This window comes from Armigeres subalbatus, unplaced genomic scaffold (genome assembly GCF_024139115.2).
Source record: "Armigeres subalbatus isolate Guangzhou_Male unplaced genomic scaffold, GZ_Asu_2 Contig1981, whole genome shotgun sequence".
In the NCBI taxonomy this organism is placed as follows: Eukaryota; Metazoa; Arthropoda; class Insecta; order Diptera; family Culicidae; genus Armigeres; species Armigeres subalbatus.
Genome location: NW_026942816.1, coordinates 350,139 through 368,691, shown reverse-complemented (window position 1 = coordinate 368,691; position 18,553 = coordinate 350,139). Strand labels below are relative to the sequence as shown.

The window sequence follows — 18,553 nt, the reverse complement described above, 5'->3', positions numbered from 1 at the left end:
ATATATGACCACGTGGTTTCTGGACGGCCCCTAACGGCGCTGGCCATGTCCTCGCGATCTATCGAGAATGGGAAGGAATCGATGATGCAATCACTCGTCCACTGCAAGCCGAGAACACCTTTGCACTCGCCACGAGTTCATGCGGAATTTTGTTGGAATTTTAGGGTTAGGTTCTATGGCAGAGGTTCGTCTTGGTTAACGGCTTGCCTATGTGATAGTAATGAAAGAGTGATGTATATTCCAATATTCCAAAACAGTTACCTGTTAGAACTAGTCAAGTTTGTAAATATAGGCCCATTTTTAGAAATATATGAAAACTAGAAGGAAGTGAACGGGCCTGGTATTGAACCCACGACCTCCTGCGTATAAGGCAGACGTGGTGGCCATATGACCACCAAGCCTGTTTTACAATCTTCAAACTGCACGTGCGCAGTCAAATTACTATCAAATTAGCCGAAAATTTAGGAAGATTCTTAATACAGCAAATATTAGCGTTTAAGCGTAGAGGAGCAAAAAGTTCCAATTTAAATCACTTTAGTGACACACTTGCCCCAAACTTCACTATGTCGAAGAACAAGAACCATACAGAATTGAGTTGAATCGACTTATGTTTTCATTTTTATTTAAACCCACTATATCAGCATTCTACCCAATAGACCCGACGGTGGGACTTGATCTGACATTGCACGAAGCTATTGGAACCGTAGTGGTTTCAGCCGAAGGAGGTTAATCAACTTAGCTTTCTTGTACTTTGGATATGACACGAAGCAAACATATCGATGGTATAACAAACATATCGATGGTATAACATGCCCCATTGACCAGTGACAAACAGACGTAACACTTCCCATTTCAACATCGTTCGCATGTTTTTACGGAAATACAACTGTGCTGCGTTCAATCGCTTAGATCTGAATCTGATTAGTATACATGCTGCTGAATCTTCTCTGCTTTGATGCGTTTGGAAACAATACGCGTTCTGCGTATACGTCAAATGGGAATCAATAATAATCGACTGTATTGCTCGCGATTACGATAATAGATGACAGTTAGGTTTTCTGTAAATCGAGTGGCGATACATTTTGGAATTATTCATATGAAGAGTTACGTATGTTTGTCTGTGCCTACACTGAGATCAGCACATTTATTTCAAGGTGAAGATGATATCAAACACAGCTGCAATTCCTTATTCTTAAACCGCATTTCATTCTATTAAGAATGTTTTCAGAGAAGCTTAACACATCATTCTGCAATCAAAAATAATTTAAATTTTTGCTCGAAATGAAATCAAGCTGCTTCCAGACCGAATCAAATTGATCGCGTTCCGCGCGAATCAATTCTCCATATCATATGCAAACACATATCGCGCTTTATTCGCCATCACCGTGCATAGTAAGCAGTTCAAATATCACTAAGTCAACTTCGACTCACATATCGACCAATACCCACATGCATTTAGTAATAGTTCTTCGTGTGATTCGTGTTGCCGGCAAACGACATGTTTTGAGTTGTTGTTCCCCGTGGTGGGCCAATGGAAGAATGATCGCAGCGACGATCAGCTGAGCTTTGTCGTACGCCGCTCGTTTCGGCAGACAGGCAGCATGTTTCCTCCTTCTTTATTTCTCGCGGAGTCAGTCTTGGATCGATCGCGTATGGCAACGGGTCGTGTCGGCGTAGTGCGGGACCGTCCAGAACTATAGCCAGTGGCTCAGAACGAGTTCAATTCCCATATAGTAGGTAGTTGTTGCCTTCGAATCGAAGAAGCTGAAGCGAAAAAAAAAGCCAGCATAGCGAATCTCATTCGGGTCGTCTTGCGCGCGCCGGTCGATTGTGTGGATTGTCATTGGGAGCTGCCTCTCTGATCTGGAACGGGACGGAAACTTGTCTGCCCTATCATCGTAGTAGAGTTGAGTGACGGTTTAAGCACAGTGAGGTTGGAGATTCTGTTTTCAGAAAGGTCGACACCTGACCATGACAGTGCGTTCACCGGTTTCTGCCAGACCTCGATTCTATCGATCGAGCTTTAACGACCTGCCAACCGGTTTAGTGAACTCGCAACGCAATGTGCCGCACCGATGCAAATTAGCCGCAAATCATATGCTACACTGCAAAAACATAAAGCGAGTTGAGTTGGGTGTCGCGTGTGTGTGGTAACGGGACTGCGGTGCTGAAGTCCCTCCTATACTATGGGTTGGGTAGTCTGTCGAAAGTGAAACTGATTGTGCAATCAACCGCGTCGCGAAAGTTTCGTATCGCTGACTACTTGAAGAGCATAGTAGCACAAAGAAGACCGGAACGGAAGAATATGTTAAGCAGGCAATAAAAGCAAGCCTACTTTGGTTGAAGCGAAATCATAATAAAACGAGAAAACGGCCTACTTGACCGGCCAAATGGATGATGCTGATGATGATGATGTTGATTAATGATGTCGAGTCGACGGCGACACGACGATGAAGATTTCTTGCGTTTTGTGTTCGTCTACGGAGATCGTCTCAAACGGCATAAAGTGACCCATTTTTCCCTTAGTAGCCCTGAGAACTGACTACCGCAGTAGAGGTGCGGTGGCCGTCGTTCGTTTGAGTTATTGTTCAATTGTACTTAGTTGGCGCGAATTTGAACGCAGATATGGCACCCTGGTAGTTGAAAAAAAAAGTTGTTTACGTAGACGATGAAGGCGACCGTTTTGAGCTGACTAAGATAATAACAACAGGGTGCTAGAGTTCAAAATGAGACGTAAAACAACCGAAAGAGCGACTTATATTTTACGCTAATCAAGAGGACGGTTAGCACCGGCTATTAGTTTGAGTTGGAATTTAGCAGTCATGTGAAAGTTTCCAAGCTAATTGAGTCTACTGTCTACTGTAGGGTTCATTCGCATTAGCAACGTTCGATTTTGACACGGTTTAGTTTTGTGTTTTACTTACATGAGATGACAGACAGGTTGCCATGAATATTATCGATTGATTACAAATGATGTTTTGGATACGGATGGTTGCAAGTTTTTAGTATATTTTAGTATTTAAAAATATTTTTTTTATATATTTCGAATATTAATTTATTTTCGGGCCCCGAAAAACGGTTCCTCCATAAGTTCGGATCAATGTTGGAGCAGCAACCACTGATATATATGTAAGTCTTAATTAGGCTGAAAAAGATTTCTTAGGAAAATAATTGAGTGGGTTACCAGACGTTCGAGGTAAAATGATTTTTTGAATACGGAAGTTCTACGAGAAATTCTACCAGATGCACTAACGAAGTGTATGTATCGAGCAATGTCCATTCGAATGCAGACATATACTTTTTTTGTTGAAGCGTAGAAAAGAAGTTTCTTCAAAAATTGTCGAAAGGACCATCAGAGTAACTTCTTCTTCTCTTTCTTATTAGTAGGCTTCCGAGCCTCTTGGAAGGAGGCTTCCGAGCCTCTTGGAAGGAGACTTCCGAGCCTCTTGGAAGGAGGCTTCCGAGCCTCTTGGAAGGAGGCTTCCGAGCCTCTTGGAAGGAGGCTTCCGAGCCTCTTGGAAGGAGGCTTCCGAGCCTCTTGGAAGGAGGCTTCCGAGCCTCTTGGAAGGAGGCTTCCGAGCCTCTTGGAAGGAGGCTTCCAAGCCTCTTGGAAGTAGGCTTCCAAGCCTCTTGGAAGTAGGCTTCCAAGCCTCTTGGAAGTAGGCTTCCAAGCCTCTTGGAAGTAGGCTTCCAAGCCTCTTGGAAGTAGGCTTCCAAGCCTCTTGGAAGTAGGCTTCCAAGCCTCTTGGAAGTAGGCTTCCAAGCCTCTTGGAAGTAGGCTTCCAAGCCTCTTGGAAGTAAGCTTCCAAGCCTCTTGGAAGTAGGCTTCCAAGCCTCTTGGAAGTAGGCTTCCAAGCCTCTTGGAAGTAGGCTTCCAAGCCTCTTGGAAGTAGGCTTCGAAGCCTCTTGAAGCAGGCTTCAAGCCTCTTGGAAGTAGGCTTCCAAGCCTCTTGGAAGTAGGCTTCAAGCCTCTTGGAAATAGGCTTCCAAACCTCTTGGAAGAAGGCTTCCAAGCCTCTTGGAAGTAGGCTTCCAAGCCTCTTGGAAGTGGGTTTCAAGCTTCTTGGAAGTAGGGCTTGAGCCTCTTAGAAGGAGGCTTGAGGCCTCTTGGAAGGAGGCTCTGAGCCTCTTGGAAGGAGGCTTCCGAGCCTCTTGAAAGGAGGCCTGAGGCCTCTTGGAAGGAGGCTTGAGCCTCTTGGAAGGAGGCCTGAGCCTCTTGGAAGGAGGCTTCTGAGCCTCTTGGAAGGAGGCTCTGAGGCCTCTTGGAAGGAGGCTCTGAGGCCTCTTGGAAGGAGGCTTGAGCCTCTTAGAAGGAGGCTTGAGGCCTCTTGGAAGGAGGCTTCCGAGCCTCTTGGAAGGAGGCTTGAGGCCTCTTGGAAGGAGGCTTCTGAGCTGCTTGAAAGGAGGCTTCCGAGCCTCTTGAAAGGAGGCTTCCGAGCCTCTTGGAAGGAGACTTCCGAGGCCTTTTGGAAGGAGACTTCCGAGCCTCTTGGAAGGAGGCTTCCGAGCCTCTTAGAAGGAGGCTTCTGAGCCTCTTGGAAGGAGGTTTCCGAGCCTCTTGGAAGGAGGCTTCCGAGCCTCTTGGAAGGAGGCTTCCGAGCCTCTTGGAAGGAGGCTTCCGAGCCTCTTGGAAGGAGGCTTCCGAGCCTCTTGGAAGGAGGCTTCCGAGCCCCTTGGAAGGAGGCTTCCGAGCCCCTTGGAAGGAGGCTTCCGAGCCCCTTGGAAGGAGGCTTCCGAGCCCCTTGGAAGGAGGCTTCCGAGCCCCTTGGAAGGAGGCTTCCGAGCCCCTTGGAAGGAGGCTTCCGAGCCCCTTGGAAGGAGGCTTCCGAGCCCCTTGGAAGGAGGCTTCCGAGCCTCTTGGAAGGAGGCTTCCGAGCCTCTTGGAAGGAGGCTTCCAAGCCTCTTGGAAGGAGGCTTCCAAGCCTCTTTGAAGGAGGCTTCCGAGCCTCTTTGAAGGAAGCTTCCAAGCCTCTTGGAAGGAGGCTTCCGAGCCTCTTGGAAGGAGACTTCCGATCCTTTTGGAAGGAGGCTTCCCAGCCTCTTGGAAGGAGGCTTCCCAGCCTCTTGGAAGGAGGCTTCCCAGCCTCTTGGAAGGAGGCTTCCAAGCCTCTTTGAAGGAGGCTTCCAAGCCTCTTTGAAGGAGGCTTCCGAGCCTCTTTGAAGGAGGCTTCCAAGCCTCTTGGAAGGAGGCTTCCGAGCCTCTTTGAAGGAGGCTTCCAAGCCTCTTGGAAGGAGGCTTCCAAGCCTCTTGGAAGGAGGCTTCCAAGCCTCTTGGAAGGAGGCTTCCAAGCCTCTTGGAAGGAGGCTTCCAAGCTTCTTGGAAGGAGGCTTCCAAGCCTCTTGGAAGGAGGCTTCCAAGCCTCTTGGAAGGAGGCTTCCAAGCCTCTTGGAAGGAGGCTTCCAAGCCTCTTGGAAGGAGGCTTCCAAGCCTCTTGGAAGGAGGCTTCCAAGCCTCTTGGAAGGAGGCTTCCAAGCCTCTTGGAAGGAGGCTTCCAAGCCTCTTGGAAGGAGGCTTCCAAGCCTCTTGGAAGGAGGCTTCCAAGCCTCTTGGAAGGAGGCTTCCAAGCCTCTTGGAAGGAGGCTTCCAAGCCTCTTGGAAGGAGGCTTCCAAGTCTCTTGGAAGGAGGCTTCCAAGCCTCTTGGAAGGAGGCTTCCAAGCCTCTTGGAAGGAGGCTTCCAAGCCTCTTGGAAGGAGGCTTCCGAGTCTCTTGGAAACCATAGTTTCACAGAAACAGAGATTAATCGTAACCATATTCGAAAATAATTTTCAAAATATTCTGTAGTACTGCTGAAAATTTTACAGGCTTTCTAAAGAATTCAGAGTTGAATTCGAAGAAAAAAAAAAACTGAAGAAGACTAGAAGTTTCAAAAACCAAAAACCATTGCTGTGCGGCAGACATGAAGATTTTTATATAAAAGTAGATTTAAAAGCGAGCGGACGGCAATTTCTGTGGTGATATAAATCTCACGACCTACTTCACTTCATGCATAAGTAATATACTCCTCGTATTGATTATAGTGTACTACCCCTGATGGGGAAAGTAATAATACACTCATCTCATAATGGGTGTCGAGGATTTCAGTTAGATCCTTCGGGATTTCCTACAAGATTTCCCCCGTAGAAAACCCTGCGGGATTTTCTTCGTGTTTTCTTCTAGTAATTTCTACAGAAATGCCTTTGAAAAACTTTCCGTGTATTTCTTTGAAAATTTGGGAATTTCTCAAGGATTTTCTCAGGGTATTTTTGGTATTCTTCTGTGAATGTCTCCTGGATTCCCTCCGCGATATCTTCCAAGAATTACTTCGGAAATTTCTCCGCGGTTCCCTCCGGGATTGCACTATGGTCCAGGATACAGATTTACGCGGAAAGATGAATTTCACGCCAAAACTATATTTTTTAGAAAAAACTGTTGTTCTACAAAATTGTTCGAAATAGTAAGGCCATCATTATGGTTTTACCAAAAAATAGGGTGGCCAATCATATAAAAAAATCAGGTATTTTTTTTTTTATTTCTTGGAATATTGACATGTTATGTTCTACAAAGTTGTAGCGTAGCTCATTCCAATCAATTTTGCTAAAAAAACTTTTTCTGTAGCTCTTAAGTTGGCTGATTTAGAGCAATTTTACCTAATTGGATTAGGGTGTACCTCAAAAACATTATTTTGATCTAATTTTTTGTTTTAAATTTCTCGATAAAGTCGTCTTCAGGTGACTTTTAGAGCTCAAAAATGCAACTTTTGATGGGTAAATATGCACAATATCTTTTTCCGATCAAAAGTTATAATCGTTTTTCTGTCAAAATTACATTTTTTTCATAAGTTGATATCTCCGGTTAGGGCAGACCAAAAAAATATGTTTACACGGCATTTGAAAGATAAATTAATATTCTTTATTATGTCAAAAAATTGGGGATATGTTATTTTTTTATCTCAAGTTTTACCAATTTTACTAAAACCATGTTTTTTCAATTAAATTGATATAACTCGACAACGGAAAAAGATACAGACGATATTCTTATAGCAAAACACGCGTTATGAAAAGCCCCAAAAGTCTTCAGAAGATGACATTCGTGAGAAATGAAAAATAAAAAATCTACAGCTCTAACAATTTTTATAAGTTTTATCATTATCATCGTATTGCAAGATTTACGAGAAAAGATGCATTTTCGGTCTGAAGCATACTTTTAAGAAACAAAATTTGTTCTACAAAGTTATTCTGCATACTCGGGCCCTTATTATAGAGTTACCGAAAAATAGGGTGGGCCATTTTATAAAAATGTAAAATTTTCATTTTTTTTATTTTGCGGAATATTGACGTAAAATGTTCTACAAAGTTGTAGCGCAGCCTTTTCCAATCAACTTTGCTATATAATTTTTTTATGTAGCTCTTAAGCTCACTTGTTTAGAGTAATTTTATTTACCAGGATTAGGGTGTCCCTCAAAAAACAAGATTTATGATCTGCTCATTTCATTTTTTATTTTTCTAGGATGTCATCTTTTGAAGACTTTTGGGGCTTTTCATAACGCGTGTTTTGCTATAAGAATATCGTCTGTATCTTCTTCCGTTGTCGAGTTATATCAATTTATTTGAAAAAAACATGATTTTAGTAAACTTGGTGAAACTTGAGATAAAAAAATAACATATCCCCAATTTTTTGACATAATGAAGAATATTAATTTCTCTTTTAGATGCCGTGTAAACATATTTTTTTGGTCTGCCCTAACCGGAGATATCAACTTATGAAAAAAATGCAATTTTGACAGAAAAATGATTATAACTTTTGATCGGAAAAAGATATTGTGCATATTTATCCATCAAAAGTTGCATTTTTTTGAGCTCTAAATGTCACCTGAAGTAGACTTTTTCGAGAAATCTGAAACAAAAAAAGTAGATCAAAAATACTGTTTTTTTGAGGTACACCCTAATCCAATTAGGTAAAATTGCTCTAAATCAGCCAACTTAAGAGCTATAGAAAAAGTTTTTTTTAGCAAAATTGATTGGAATGAGCTGCGCTACAACTTTGTAGAACATAACATGTCTATATTCTGAGAAATAAAAAAAATATTTTCTAATTTTTTTTATATGATGGGCCACTCTATTTTTTGGTAGAACCATAATGATGGCCTTACTATTTCGAACAATTTTGTAGAACAACAGTTTTTTCTAAAAAATATAGTTTTGGCGTAAAATTCATCTTTCCGCGTAAATCTGTATCCTGGACCATAGTGGATTGTCACAGAAAATTCCATCTTTAATTCTTCCAGTAATTTCTACGGAAAGTCCTGCGAAACATCTTCCATGATTTCCTCTCAGTATTCTTACGCTTTTTTCCTCTAACCACACCTTACGTAGGGGCGGAAATGAAATATGTAGACAGGCAGACCCAGAGGCTGATGGCGGCGCAGCCTCAATAAAGAAATAAAAAAAAGCCGACCGAAATCTAACTTGGCAATAAGTTAAAACGATAGCTGAATAGTTAACAGGACAGAACAGAACAGCTCAGGATGGAGATTTTTCAAGTCGGCCCTTTGCACCACTGAGAGTGTACAGGTCCCATAAGTAAGGAAGTATTCTTTCGAGAATTCCTCGAAATTTATCCCAAAATTCTTGAAATTCTTCCAGGACTCCTCTGGAAATCACTCCGGAAAGTCCTCAGAAAATTGCTCCGGAAATTCCTCTGAGAATTCATCCTGAAAATCATTTTAAAAAAACATCTCTGAGAATTTTTAAATTGTTCACTAAACTTCACTTGGAACTCTACTGGAAAATGTCTTTAAAAATTTTCCGGAAATTCCTCAGAGCACTACTTTGGGAATTTCTACAGAAATTCCTTTTTGCATTTCGACGAAAATTTTTCTGAGAATCTCTACTGCAATAGAGATAATGTGAAATAATGTGACACTTCCTACGGAAATTCTTCTGAAAATATAACGGGGAGTTCTTTTGGTTATTCTTACGGGAACTCGTCTAAACATTTTTCTAGTTCATTAAAAAAAAAATGAATACTACGCAAGTTACCTCGCGTTTTTTCGAAAATAACTTCCTTCGAAAAACCTATTGGAAATTGATATATTTTATCCAGGAAGTTCTCCGGAAAGTTTACGAAAAGTTTCATACAGCATGTTATCGTTTGATTCCAAAATTTGAGAAGCTTTGGCCGAGGACAACACGCCTACGGTTCTAATTTGAAAAAAATTCTCAAACAAAAATTGTAATCATTATCGTCTGAGAATGATTCAGCACAACACTGGTTATAATACTGCTGACTTCTGACAACATAAGGACCGTAAATGTATCGAATCAATTAGACCCCTGTATCAATCAACTCTTAACTTCTGAATCCACGCAAATTTAATTATCATCACCGGCGCTGGTTGACGTTGTGCGTGACATGCAACTTTCGATACCCAAGGCATAAAAAAAGTGGTAGTGGACCTCGAAACTCCATTCCTGATCTCTGCTCTGTCAGTGGTGAATCGATGAACGTGAATCTCACTCGTCATCCAATTCTAAGGTCCCAACCTTGTCAGCATCATCATCATCATCGTCCAACACGCAGACACCACCAATTTAGACAAAACCGCCGCGCCGCGCCAGTAGCTGTGGACCGGATGTTTTATTGAGCGACGCTTGTTGTGCATTCTTCAGTGAATGTATGACACAGAGACAGCCAGCAGCAGCAGCAGCGTTGTCGTCCAGCAGTCAGCATCAGCAGCAGTGCGGTGTTGTCACCGCCAAAGAAGATTGAATTGAATTAAATTGAATTGGATAAGCGCAACGACGCAAGTGAAGATCTCAAAAACCAAAACAACAACAACAGTGCGGGAAGTGACGGGGCGAGTGGGGAATCGAGTGAGCTCAGTGCTATGGCACCGGCCTTGAGTGGGGTCGCGACAGCGCTGTTTGTGGTGGCCGTTACCGGTGTGACGCTCGTCGTTCACAAACGATCCAGCGACGATCGGGCAGCCGAGCGGTATCGGACGTACGACGACTACACAAAGTTCAATAGTTTTGTGGGTGGGGGTGCTGGAGGTGGTGCCGACAATTTAATTGTGGACGCGGACGAGTTCAGCAAAGGTGGTGGCGTTGGTGGCCGTGGGGGGCCATTCTACAGTTATCAGCACTGGTCCCGCCTAACCGTGGACTACGATGACGGGGAAGAATACAGCTGGCGGAGTCCGGCCTTCCAGAACGTGAGCTATCTGCCGGCGTACAATCGGTCGGCGAACTGGTTCCGAATAGAGGAGCAGAATGACGGCGCTGGCACGGATCATGATAAGCGAGACAGGGTTAAGCAGGTAAAGTTGATCAACCGAGTGATAGATGTGGGCATCACTGATGGACAGTCATACAGTCATAAATGTGATCCAATGCTCATGTTGATGTTTCGATCTTTTTCAGATGTGTTAGAAGAGCTAATATGTTGTTAAAATGATATAAAATAAAAAAGACATCATAAGCTTAAGTCGTTAAATCGTTATCATCAGAATCGAGAAATCAAGTTTATCGCCTGAAAACAAGGTTAATGTATTCATTTACATAGTCATTCATGAAACTAAACAATAAAATGTTTTAATCGAGAAGTTCGATCTACGATATAAATATAATGTGCGGTGTGTATTCAAATAAAAATGAAGCGTTGATGAAGGTCAAATCAACAATTTATGTTGCTCCTTGGATTTCTATTTTTATAGCTGGATTAGATCTACCTTGCTTGGAATTATTGGTTTGATCAGTAGCAGTTACAACTTGAAAAATGGCAACACCGATGTGTCTTCGTTGTAGGACTTTGTTTTTGTTGTTGAAATGTGAATTAATATAAAGTACATATCACTTGATAGTTGTGTGGATGGAAATGGAGGATTTCTTATTGTTCAAAATCAAATTCAATTAGGATGATCATCAGAGCCATGGAGCCAATAAAAAATCACACCTATTATCTATGTACAGGGGTTAGACAAAAAGGTTGAGATAGGCAAAATTTTGCGGAAGTTCAAGTCAGCATAACATTGCGTAGAATGATCCGATTTTGATGAAATTAGGACCATTGGACGCGGAAACTCTTCTAGTATACTATCTCTATGCAAAACCTGAGATTGGTCATCGGCCACCGGAGATGTTCCGGGTTTTCCGAGGGTACGTTCAAGATGCATTTTTTTCACTGCGTGTCATTTTATATGAAGTTTACTTTCATCTTGTTTTATGCTTTGTCCAGAAACTAGAACTAATATGCCGACCAATGGTGGCTGTAGATCGTGAGTCTATCAAAACTACGCAGAGATATGGCCATTTCCGTAAAAACGGTCCCGGGAACATGATGAAATGATAACAGATCGAAATAATGCAAATATGAGTATCTAACTTCATGGCTTTGCGAGACGATGATTACAGAAACATTTCCAAAATGATAGTGTCCACTGCCACCCTTATATCAGGTTCCAAGGGCCTTCCCGGAAGAGTCGGTTTTGGCACCATCTGGAACCATGCATAAATGGGTGTCAAAATTCATGTTTTCTCAAGACGATGAATATAGGATCTTTATTAAAGATATAGTTTGAGGACTTTAAGACTCTCTGGCCAATTTGTAACAGGTTCCGAATGTTCTGCGAAAGTGATATTTATTCAGGGTGTATGGCCAATCTCGTACCGTTTTCACGAAAATGGCCATATCTCTGCGAATACCTTATGGATTTTGGATTTGCAGCCAGCTTTGGTCAGCATATTAGTTCTAATTTCTGGAGAAAGCATAAAACAAGATGTCAGTAAACGTCACATAAAATGACAAGCAGAAAAAAAAATGGATTTTCAACATACTCTCGGAAAACCCGGAACATCTCCGGTGGCCAAGAACCTATCTCAAGTTTTGCATGGGGATAGTATACTAGAAGAGATTCCGCGTCCGATGGTCCCAATTTCATCGAAATCGGATTTATCTACGCAAAGTTATGCTGATTTGAACTTCGACAAAATTTTGCCTATCTCAACCTTTTTGTCTAACCCCTGTATACACAACACACATCTTTTCAGAAAGGTATTTTACATGCTGCTACGATAATGGGGTCTTCCTTAGCAGTGCGATAAATTGCGCGGCTGCAAAGCAAGACCATGCTGAAGGTGGCTGGGTTCGATTTCCGGTCCGGTATAGGGAATCTTTGGGTTGGAAGTGCTTAAAAATCTCGCAGTCAATAACTGTGGAAGTGCTCAATGAACACTAAGCTGGCGACAATGTCCCAATGGGGGATGTAATGGCAATACGGAAAAGAAGAGCTGCGATACCCGGATAAAAAATATCATTAAAATATCATAAATTTTATTGTTACAACACCATTTAAAACATAATTTTTACCATTGAATATAATGGAATTTTGACAATAAAATCACATGAGAAATAATGGTTTTCCACGATAAAATTAATGGTAAATGGGACTTTTACAATTAAAAAGGGGGGTTGTTATGTATCTTTACAATAAAAAAATCGAAAATTTTCCATACAAAATTCTGAGCAAAACAATTGATTTTACGGTTCTTCAATGGGATGATTTCGAGCGACAAAACAATAGAAAACATTGTGTTTTAAATGTTTCAATTACTGTTTCTATTGTTTTACAATAGAAATACAACAGGATTTAGAATACATTATACTCCAATATTACAATAAAAATACAATACAATTAATTGTTTTACAAATTATTTTATTTTCCTCCGGTTGTTTAGCATATCTTTAGACGAATCCAGCGCACTACTTTCAAAGTTAAGTGGGTTGCCTGTATCTGGAGAAAAATCCAACATTGGTTTAAAAAGCGTACTAACTTTGTTCCGAATAGACAATACATATAGATATAAACCTGTGAAAAATGTAAATTATAAAAGAATGTCAGTTTTATTAGGAAAAAAATACGTCGAGAAGAAAAGGGAAAATTACCTGCATCAGTTCTTATTATATCCCGTTGGTGAGATTGGCCAATGGTAGCCACTGAACGATCTTCAATCAGTGACCAGCAAGCAGCAGTATTTTATTTATCATAAGCTTCATTTCTGTAAAGGAACAAGGATACATGTTATCAGGCATGTCATCAGATATTATGATGATAAAATTTTCATTTATTTTTTGTTCGGGATGAACCACTGCGTTCATTATGTTTTCAATTGTTATTTCATCAATATAATAAATCCATGAAATATTCCAAAATTATATTAATTCAATAACATTAGACAGATTTCCAGATCATCCAAACCGAATACTTTTAAAAATTGTTTAGTTTTTGGATGAGCAATACTAAACATAAGCGAACAATAAAAATATAATAGAATATATCGGAAACATTTAAATATATTTATTTTAATGTACGCACAATAAAGATCTTTTACAACCGTGAACATTTTACAATAAGCATACAATAGTTTGTATTGTTTGCCATACAATCTATTGTATTTCAATGGGTTATGTCATACAAGTTACTGTAAATTTTTATCCTGGTAGTGACCTGATGAGAATTCATTCAATATACCAATTATCTTCCAAATAAAAAAAGTTAGATTTCAATAAGTCTGCTAGTAATATAATGGTGAGGATATCGGGACGATTCTGATCGGAATCCTTACAAGATTGTAAGCATCCCGCCCAGAAACATTAGAAAGTTCTGGTTTTATTTTCCAAGGAAAATGCTGAGAATTTGACAGGTATTTCAGTTACGAATTATAGTCAGATATTCATTCATTTTTGCCTTTCTCGTATACTAAGTATATTTTAGTCTACATCTAAACAGATAACACTGAATCAACAATTTGACGCCACATTACACGGTTCGAGGCCGCATCTCTCCATCCTCGAATACGCCCCATGCTCGCCAAGTCGTTTTGCACCTGGCCTGCCCATCTCGCTCGCTGCGCTCCACGCCGTCTCGCACATGCCGGATCGGAATCGAACACCATCTTTGCAGGGTTGCTGTCCGGCATTCTTGCAGCATGTCCTGCCCATCGTACCCGTCCAGCTTTAGCTACCTTCTGGATACTGGGTTCGCCGTAGAGTTGAGCGAGCTCGTGGTTCATTCTTCGCTGCCATGTCTAAGCACCCGTCTCTCGAATACTCCGAGTACTTGCAAGTCCTCTTCGAGCATTGTCCATGTTTCATGTCCGTAGAGGACAACCGGTCTTATTAACGTCTTGTTACATGACACATTTGGTGCGGTGGCGAATCTTTTTTGACCGCAGTTTCTTCTGGAGCCCGTAGTAGGCCCGACTTCCACAGATGATGCGCCTTCGTATTTCACGACTAACATTGTTATTAGCCTTTAGCAAGGATCCAAGGTAGACGAATTCCTCGACCACCTCAAAGGTATTCCCATCCATCGTAACACTGCCTCCTAGGCGGGCCCTGTCGCGTTTGGTTCCGCCCACTAGCATGTACTTTGTCTTCGATGCATTCACCACTGGTCCAACTTTTGTTGCTTCACGTTTCATGCGGGTGTACTGTTCTGTCAGCTTTGCAAATGTTCGGCCGACAATGTCCATGTCATCCGTGAAACAAATAAATTGACTGGATCTGTTGAAAATCGTACCCCGGCTGTTACACCCGGCTCTCCGCATGACACCTTCTAGAAATGTTGAACAACAGGCAAGAAAGTCCATCACCTTGTCTTAGTCCCCGGCGCAGATTTGAACGAACTGGAGTGTTCGCCCGAAATCTTCACACAGTTTTGCACACCATCCAGCGTTGCTTTGATCAGTCTGTTAAGCTTCCCAGGAAAGCTGTTCTCGTCTATAATTTTCCATAGCTCTACGCGGTCTATACTGTCGTATGCCGCCTTGAAATCAATGAACAGATGGTGCGTTGGGACCTGGTATTTGGCACTTTTGGAGGATTTGCCGTACAGTAAAGGTCTGGTCCGTTGTCAAGCGGCCGTCAACAAAGCCGGTTTGATAACTTCCCACGAATTCATTCACTACTGGTGACAAACGTCGGAAGATGGCGGAATTAAGGATGGTGATCGCTCGATGGATCATATAACCCCTTCCTTCCACTCCTCCGGTTTTCCAGTTTCCCAGATTCTAACTATAAATTTGTGCAGGCAAGTGGCTAGCTTTTCCGGGTCCATCTTAATGAGCTCAGCTCCGATACCATCCTTACCAGCTGCTTTATTGGTCTTTAGTTGTTGGATGGCATCCTTAACTTTCCTCAAGGTGGGGGCTGGTTGGCTTCCATTGTCCGCTGAACTGACGTAGTAATCTCCTCCGTTGCCTTGACTTTCACTGCCTGTACTCTCAGCGCAATTTAAATGTCCCTCGTAGTGCAGCTTCCACCTTTCGATCACCACACGTTCGTCCGTCAAGATGCTCCCATCCTTATCCCTGTACGTTTCGGGTCGCGGCACGAAGCCTTTGCGGGATGCGTTGAGCTTCTGATAGAAGTTGCGTGTTTCTTGAGAACGGCACAGCTGTTCCAACTCCTCGTACTCCGCTTCTTCCAAGCGGCGTTTCATTTTTCCTAAAAAGGCGGGTATGCTGTCTTCGCTTTCGTCCATAACGTTCCACGTTATGTCGGGTACCTTGCTGCAGCGCGACCGCCCGCGCTGCGTCCTTCTCCTCCAGAATCTGTCTGTACTCTTTGTCGAACCAATCTTTCCGTCGACTTCGTCCCAAATACCCGACGTTGTTCTCCGCTGCGTCGTTAACGGCTGCTTTGACTGTATTCCAGCAGACTGTATTCTGTATTCATCTTCCGGCAACGCTGCCTCGAGATACTGCGCGTATGCAGTGGCGACATCAGGTTGCTTCAGTCGCTCTAGGTCGTACCGCGGCTGTCGTCGGTACCGAACATTGTTAATGACGGATAGTTTTGGGCGCAGTTTAACCATCACCAGTGATAGTGATCAGAGTCGATGTTAGCGCCACGATATGTCCTGACGTCGATAATGTCAGGGAAGTGCCGTCCATCAATCAAAACGTGGTCGATTTGTGATTCTGTCTGCAGTGGTGATCTCCAGGTGTACCGATACGGAAGGCTGTGTTGGAAGTAGGTGCTGCGAATGGCCATATTCTTGGAGGTGGCGAAATCAATTAGTCGTAGGCCGTTTTCGTTCGTCAGCCGGTGAGCGCTGAACTTCCTAATAGTCGGTCTAAACTTCCAACAAAGCTCCTGCAGCGCTACGATGCCGAATGCCATAGTCCTTGAGCACATCGGCGAGTATTCGTGTGCTCCCGATGAAGTTGAGAGATTTGCATTTCCACGACCCGACTTTCCAATCGCTAGTCCCTTTTCGTCGCAGTGGTCTTCGCCGATGGTTCCGGTCCGTACTCTCTTGTTGATTGTTCGTTGTGTATGTTTTTTTAAATTTATAAATTTAATTTTTTTTTAATTTTATAAATTTATGTATAATTATTCTAGTGTAAAGCATGACAAAACATCATTTATTTTTTTAAATGGATTGGCCTTTCCACTTAACGTTTGAAACTATTTGAGGAACTATCCGGCTGTGTATTGTGAAAATGGTATTGCTGTAGTGATTATGAAAGCAACATGCCACCTACGCTTCGGAAGGCTTCTGAGACCAAGGAAATCTCCGAGGGTCCTAGAAAGAGATAATTAGCATTTCGTTGCAGCTTGTAGATCCCTGAAGAAGATGCTTGTTCGATATTTTCTTGAAAGTGACTCGAGTTTTGCCTGGAAACTCTATGGACCGTAATCGAGTATATCCAATTATGTTCGATTCCAGGCGCACATCTCAACAATCTCTCGTCATTCGTTGTTAACATCTTGTTTTATCACATGGTAATGATGTACAGGAGAAGTGTTTTAGATTATAGAACATAATTTGGTCGTAAACCAGCATAAGGGTGAAGCAGAGACTGGCATAAACAATAAAGTATGATGCTATAATAATATCAGGATGTGTATCAATAGTAAAAATAATCAAATCCATAAAAAATCTGTAGTCAAAGTAAAATAAGTCTCATTAGCTCAAAATAGATGAGGCAAAAATAAGAGATAGGTAACAAGCAATGAAAGACATAAAGGTTATAATTATTATTATCTTAATTGAAAAGATTTAAGCCCTGGACTGGCTTAAACCACGAGTGAATCACGAGATTCAAATATTTTTCGTTTGTTTCCAATCCACTTTGATCCACAATTCGCCTTTTTAAAGAGCAATATTTTTTTTTCATGAAATGGAGAATTTTTCAAACACGAATAGAACACTGCTGGGGGATACCAGCGAGTTTGTTCTATTTCACTCATGATTTGAAAAACGTTCAAAAATTTGCAATGAAACTGAATCATTGCTGATTTCATTCTTAGAAGCCTTAAAAAAATGAGCTTTAATTATTCAAAGAATTGGCTGAGACACTAAAACTTGATAAAATTTTTGACAGTAATTGTCGAGAAGTAGGAGGTTGAGGGTTCGAGTCATACCAAGACACGTGGATTCTTTTCCGCAAGTTTCATTTCAATTTGTCGATTTCGAGACATTTGCTGTGCATATGCGCAGCTAAGATATTTAACAAAAAATGTAATCGTCAACTCACTTTTAGAAGAAATTATGACTATTCACGTTTTTTTTAATCTTCAAAATTATATCGGGAATTTTTCAAAAATATCGGGAAAAAGTCGGGAAATATGCGGGAATTTTAAAATGTAAGTCAAGTGGTCACCCTGCCGGTAGACCATGGTGCACAGTTTCACTTAGAGTCCCTCGCTGGCACTCGGACGATGATCAGCCGCCCCTAACATAGAGAACAGACGCTATTGTGAGCCGATCCTGATATGGAGAACAAACGCTTAGCAGCATGAGCATGAGCATGATTGACCGCCCACGGTTGCTCCTCCGTTATTGCCAGGTCAGCTGTAGTTACACAGAGAACCAACAGATGAAGTTTGGGACTAACATCATCTTCAATGTGTAAGAACTGGTGACCCAAAAAATAAGCAATACCAGCGCCGGCCGTGTCCGAATGCAGGTCAATTAGGGAATGGGTAGGAAATTGTTGACGTGATACTCGCTTTGATAGAAGCCGACGAGTCATCTGCACTTCCACGAGAGATCACTGGGATGTTGGTTATATGGGGTAGGGAGTGTGGCAGGGTTCGTTTTGGTAAACGGTATGCCGTGTATAGCGTGTAGTTTGATCGATATTTTTTTAAAGGCCGCACAAAGCAGAACAAAATTCCGGTGATCGGCTGATCGTTCTGCTTACCGCACAAAGCAGAATAAAACTATGATGACCGGCCGATCGTTCTGCTTACTGAAGAAAACATGTCTAGACGCGATTTAAACTTTTACTATCTAATTTATTTACATACACGCACGAAGCAGAACAAAATTTCGGTTACCGGCCGATCGCTCTGCTTACCGCACAAAGCAGAACAAAATTTCGATGACCGGCCGATCGTTCTGATTACTGAAGAAAACACGTCTGGAAGCGATCTCAGATCTTTCTACGTACAATACAAAACACGAACAAATCTGCACTGAACTGATTGTTTCACTTTCCAATTTACTCGCCCACACAGCAGGATCAGATAACCGCGCGACCGTACTGCGTCCAAAACAAAAT

The 18,553-nt window shown here is 41.9% G+C and overlaps 1 protein-coding gene across 1 annotated transcript in view; it reads left to right on the top strand.

Moving 5' to 3' along the window:
• The first annotated feature begins 1,648 nt into the window (after nucleotides 1-1,648).
• LOC134203591 (mannosyl-oligosaccharide alpha-1,2-mannosidase IA-like) overlaps nucleotides 1,649-18,553 on the top strand; it is a 50,384-nt gene continuing 33,479 nt past the window's right edge. The window contains 2 exon segments of the mRNA XM_062678470.1: nucleotides 1,649-1,906; nucleotides 9,561-10,299. Of these exon segments, the coding sequence (XP_062534454.1) occupies nucleotides 9,868-10,299 (432 nt within the window). The 5' untranslated portion in view covers nucleotides 1,649-1,906; nucleotides 9,561-9,867.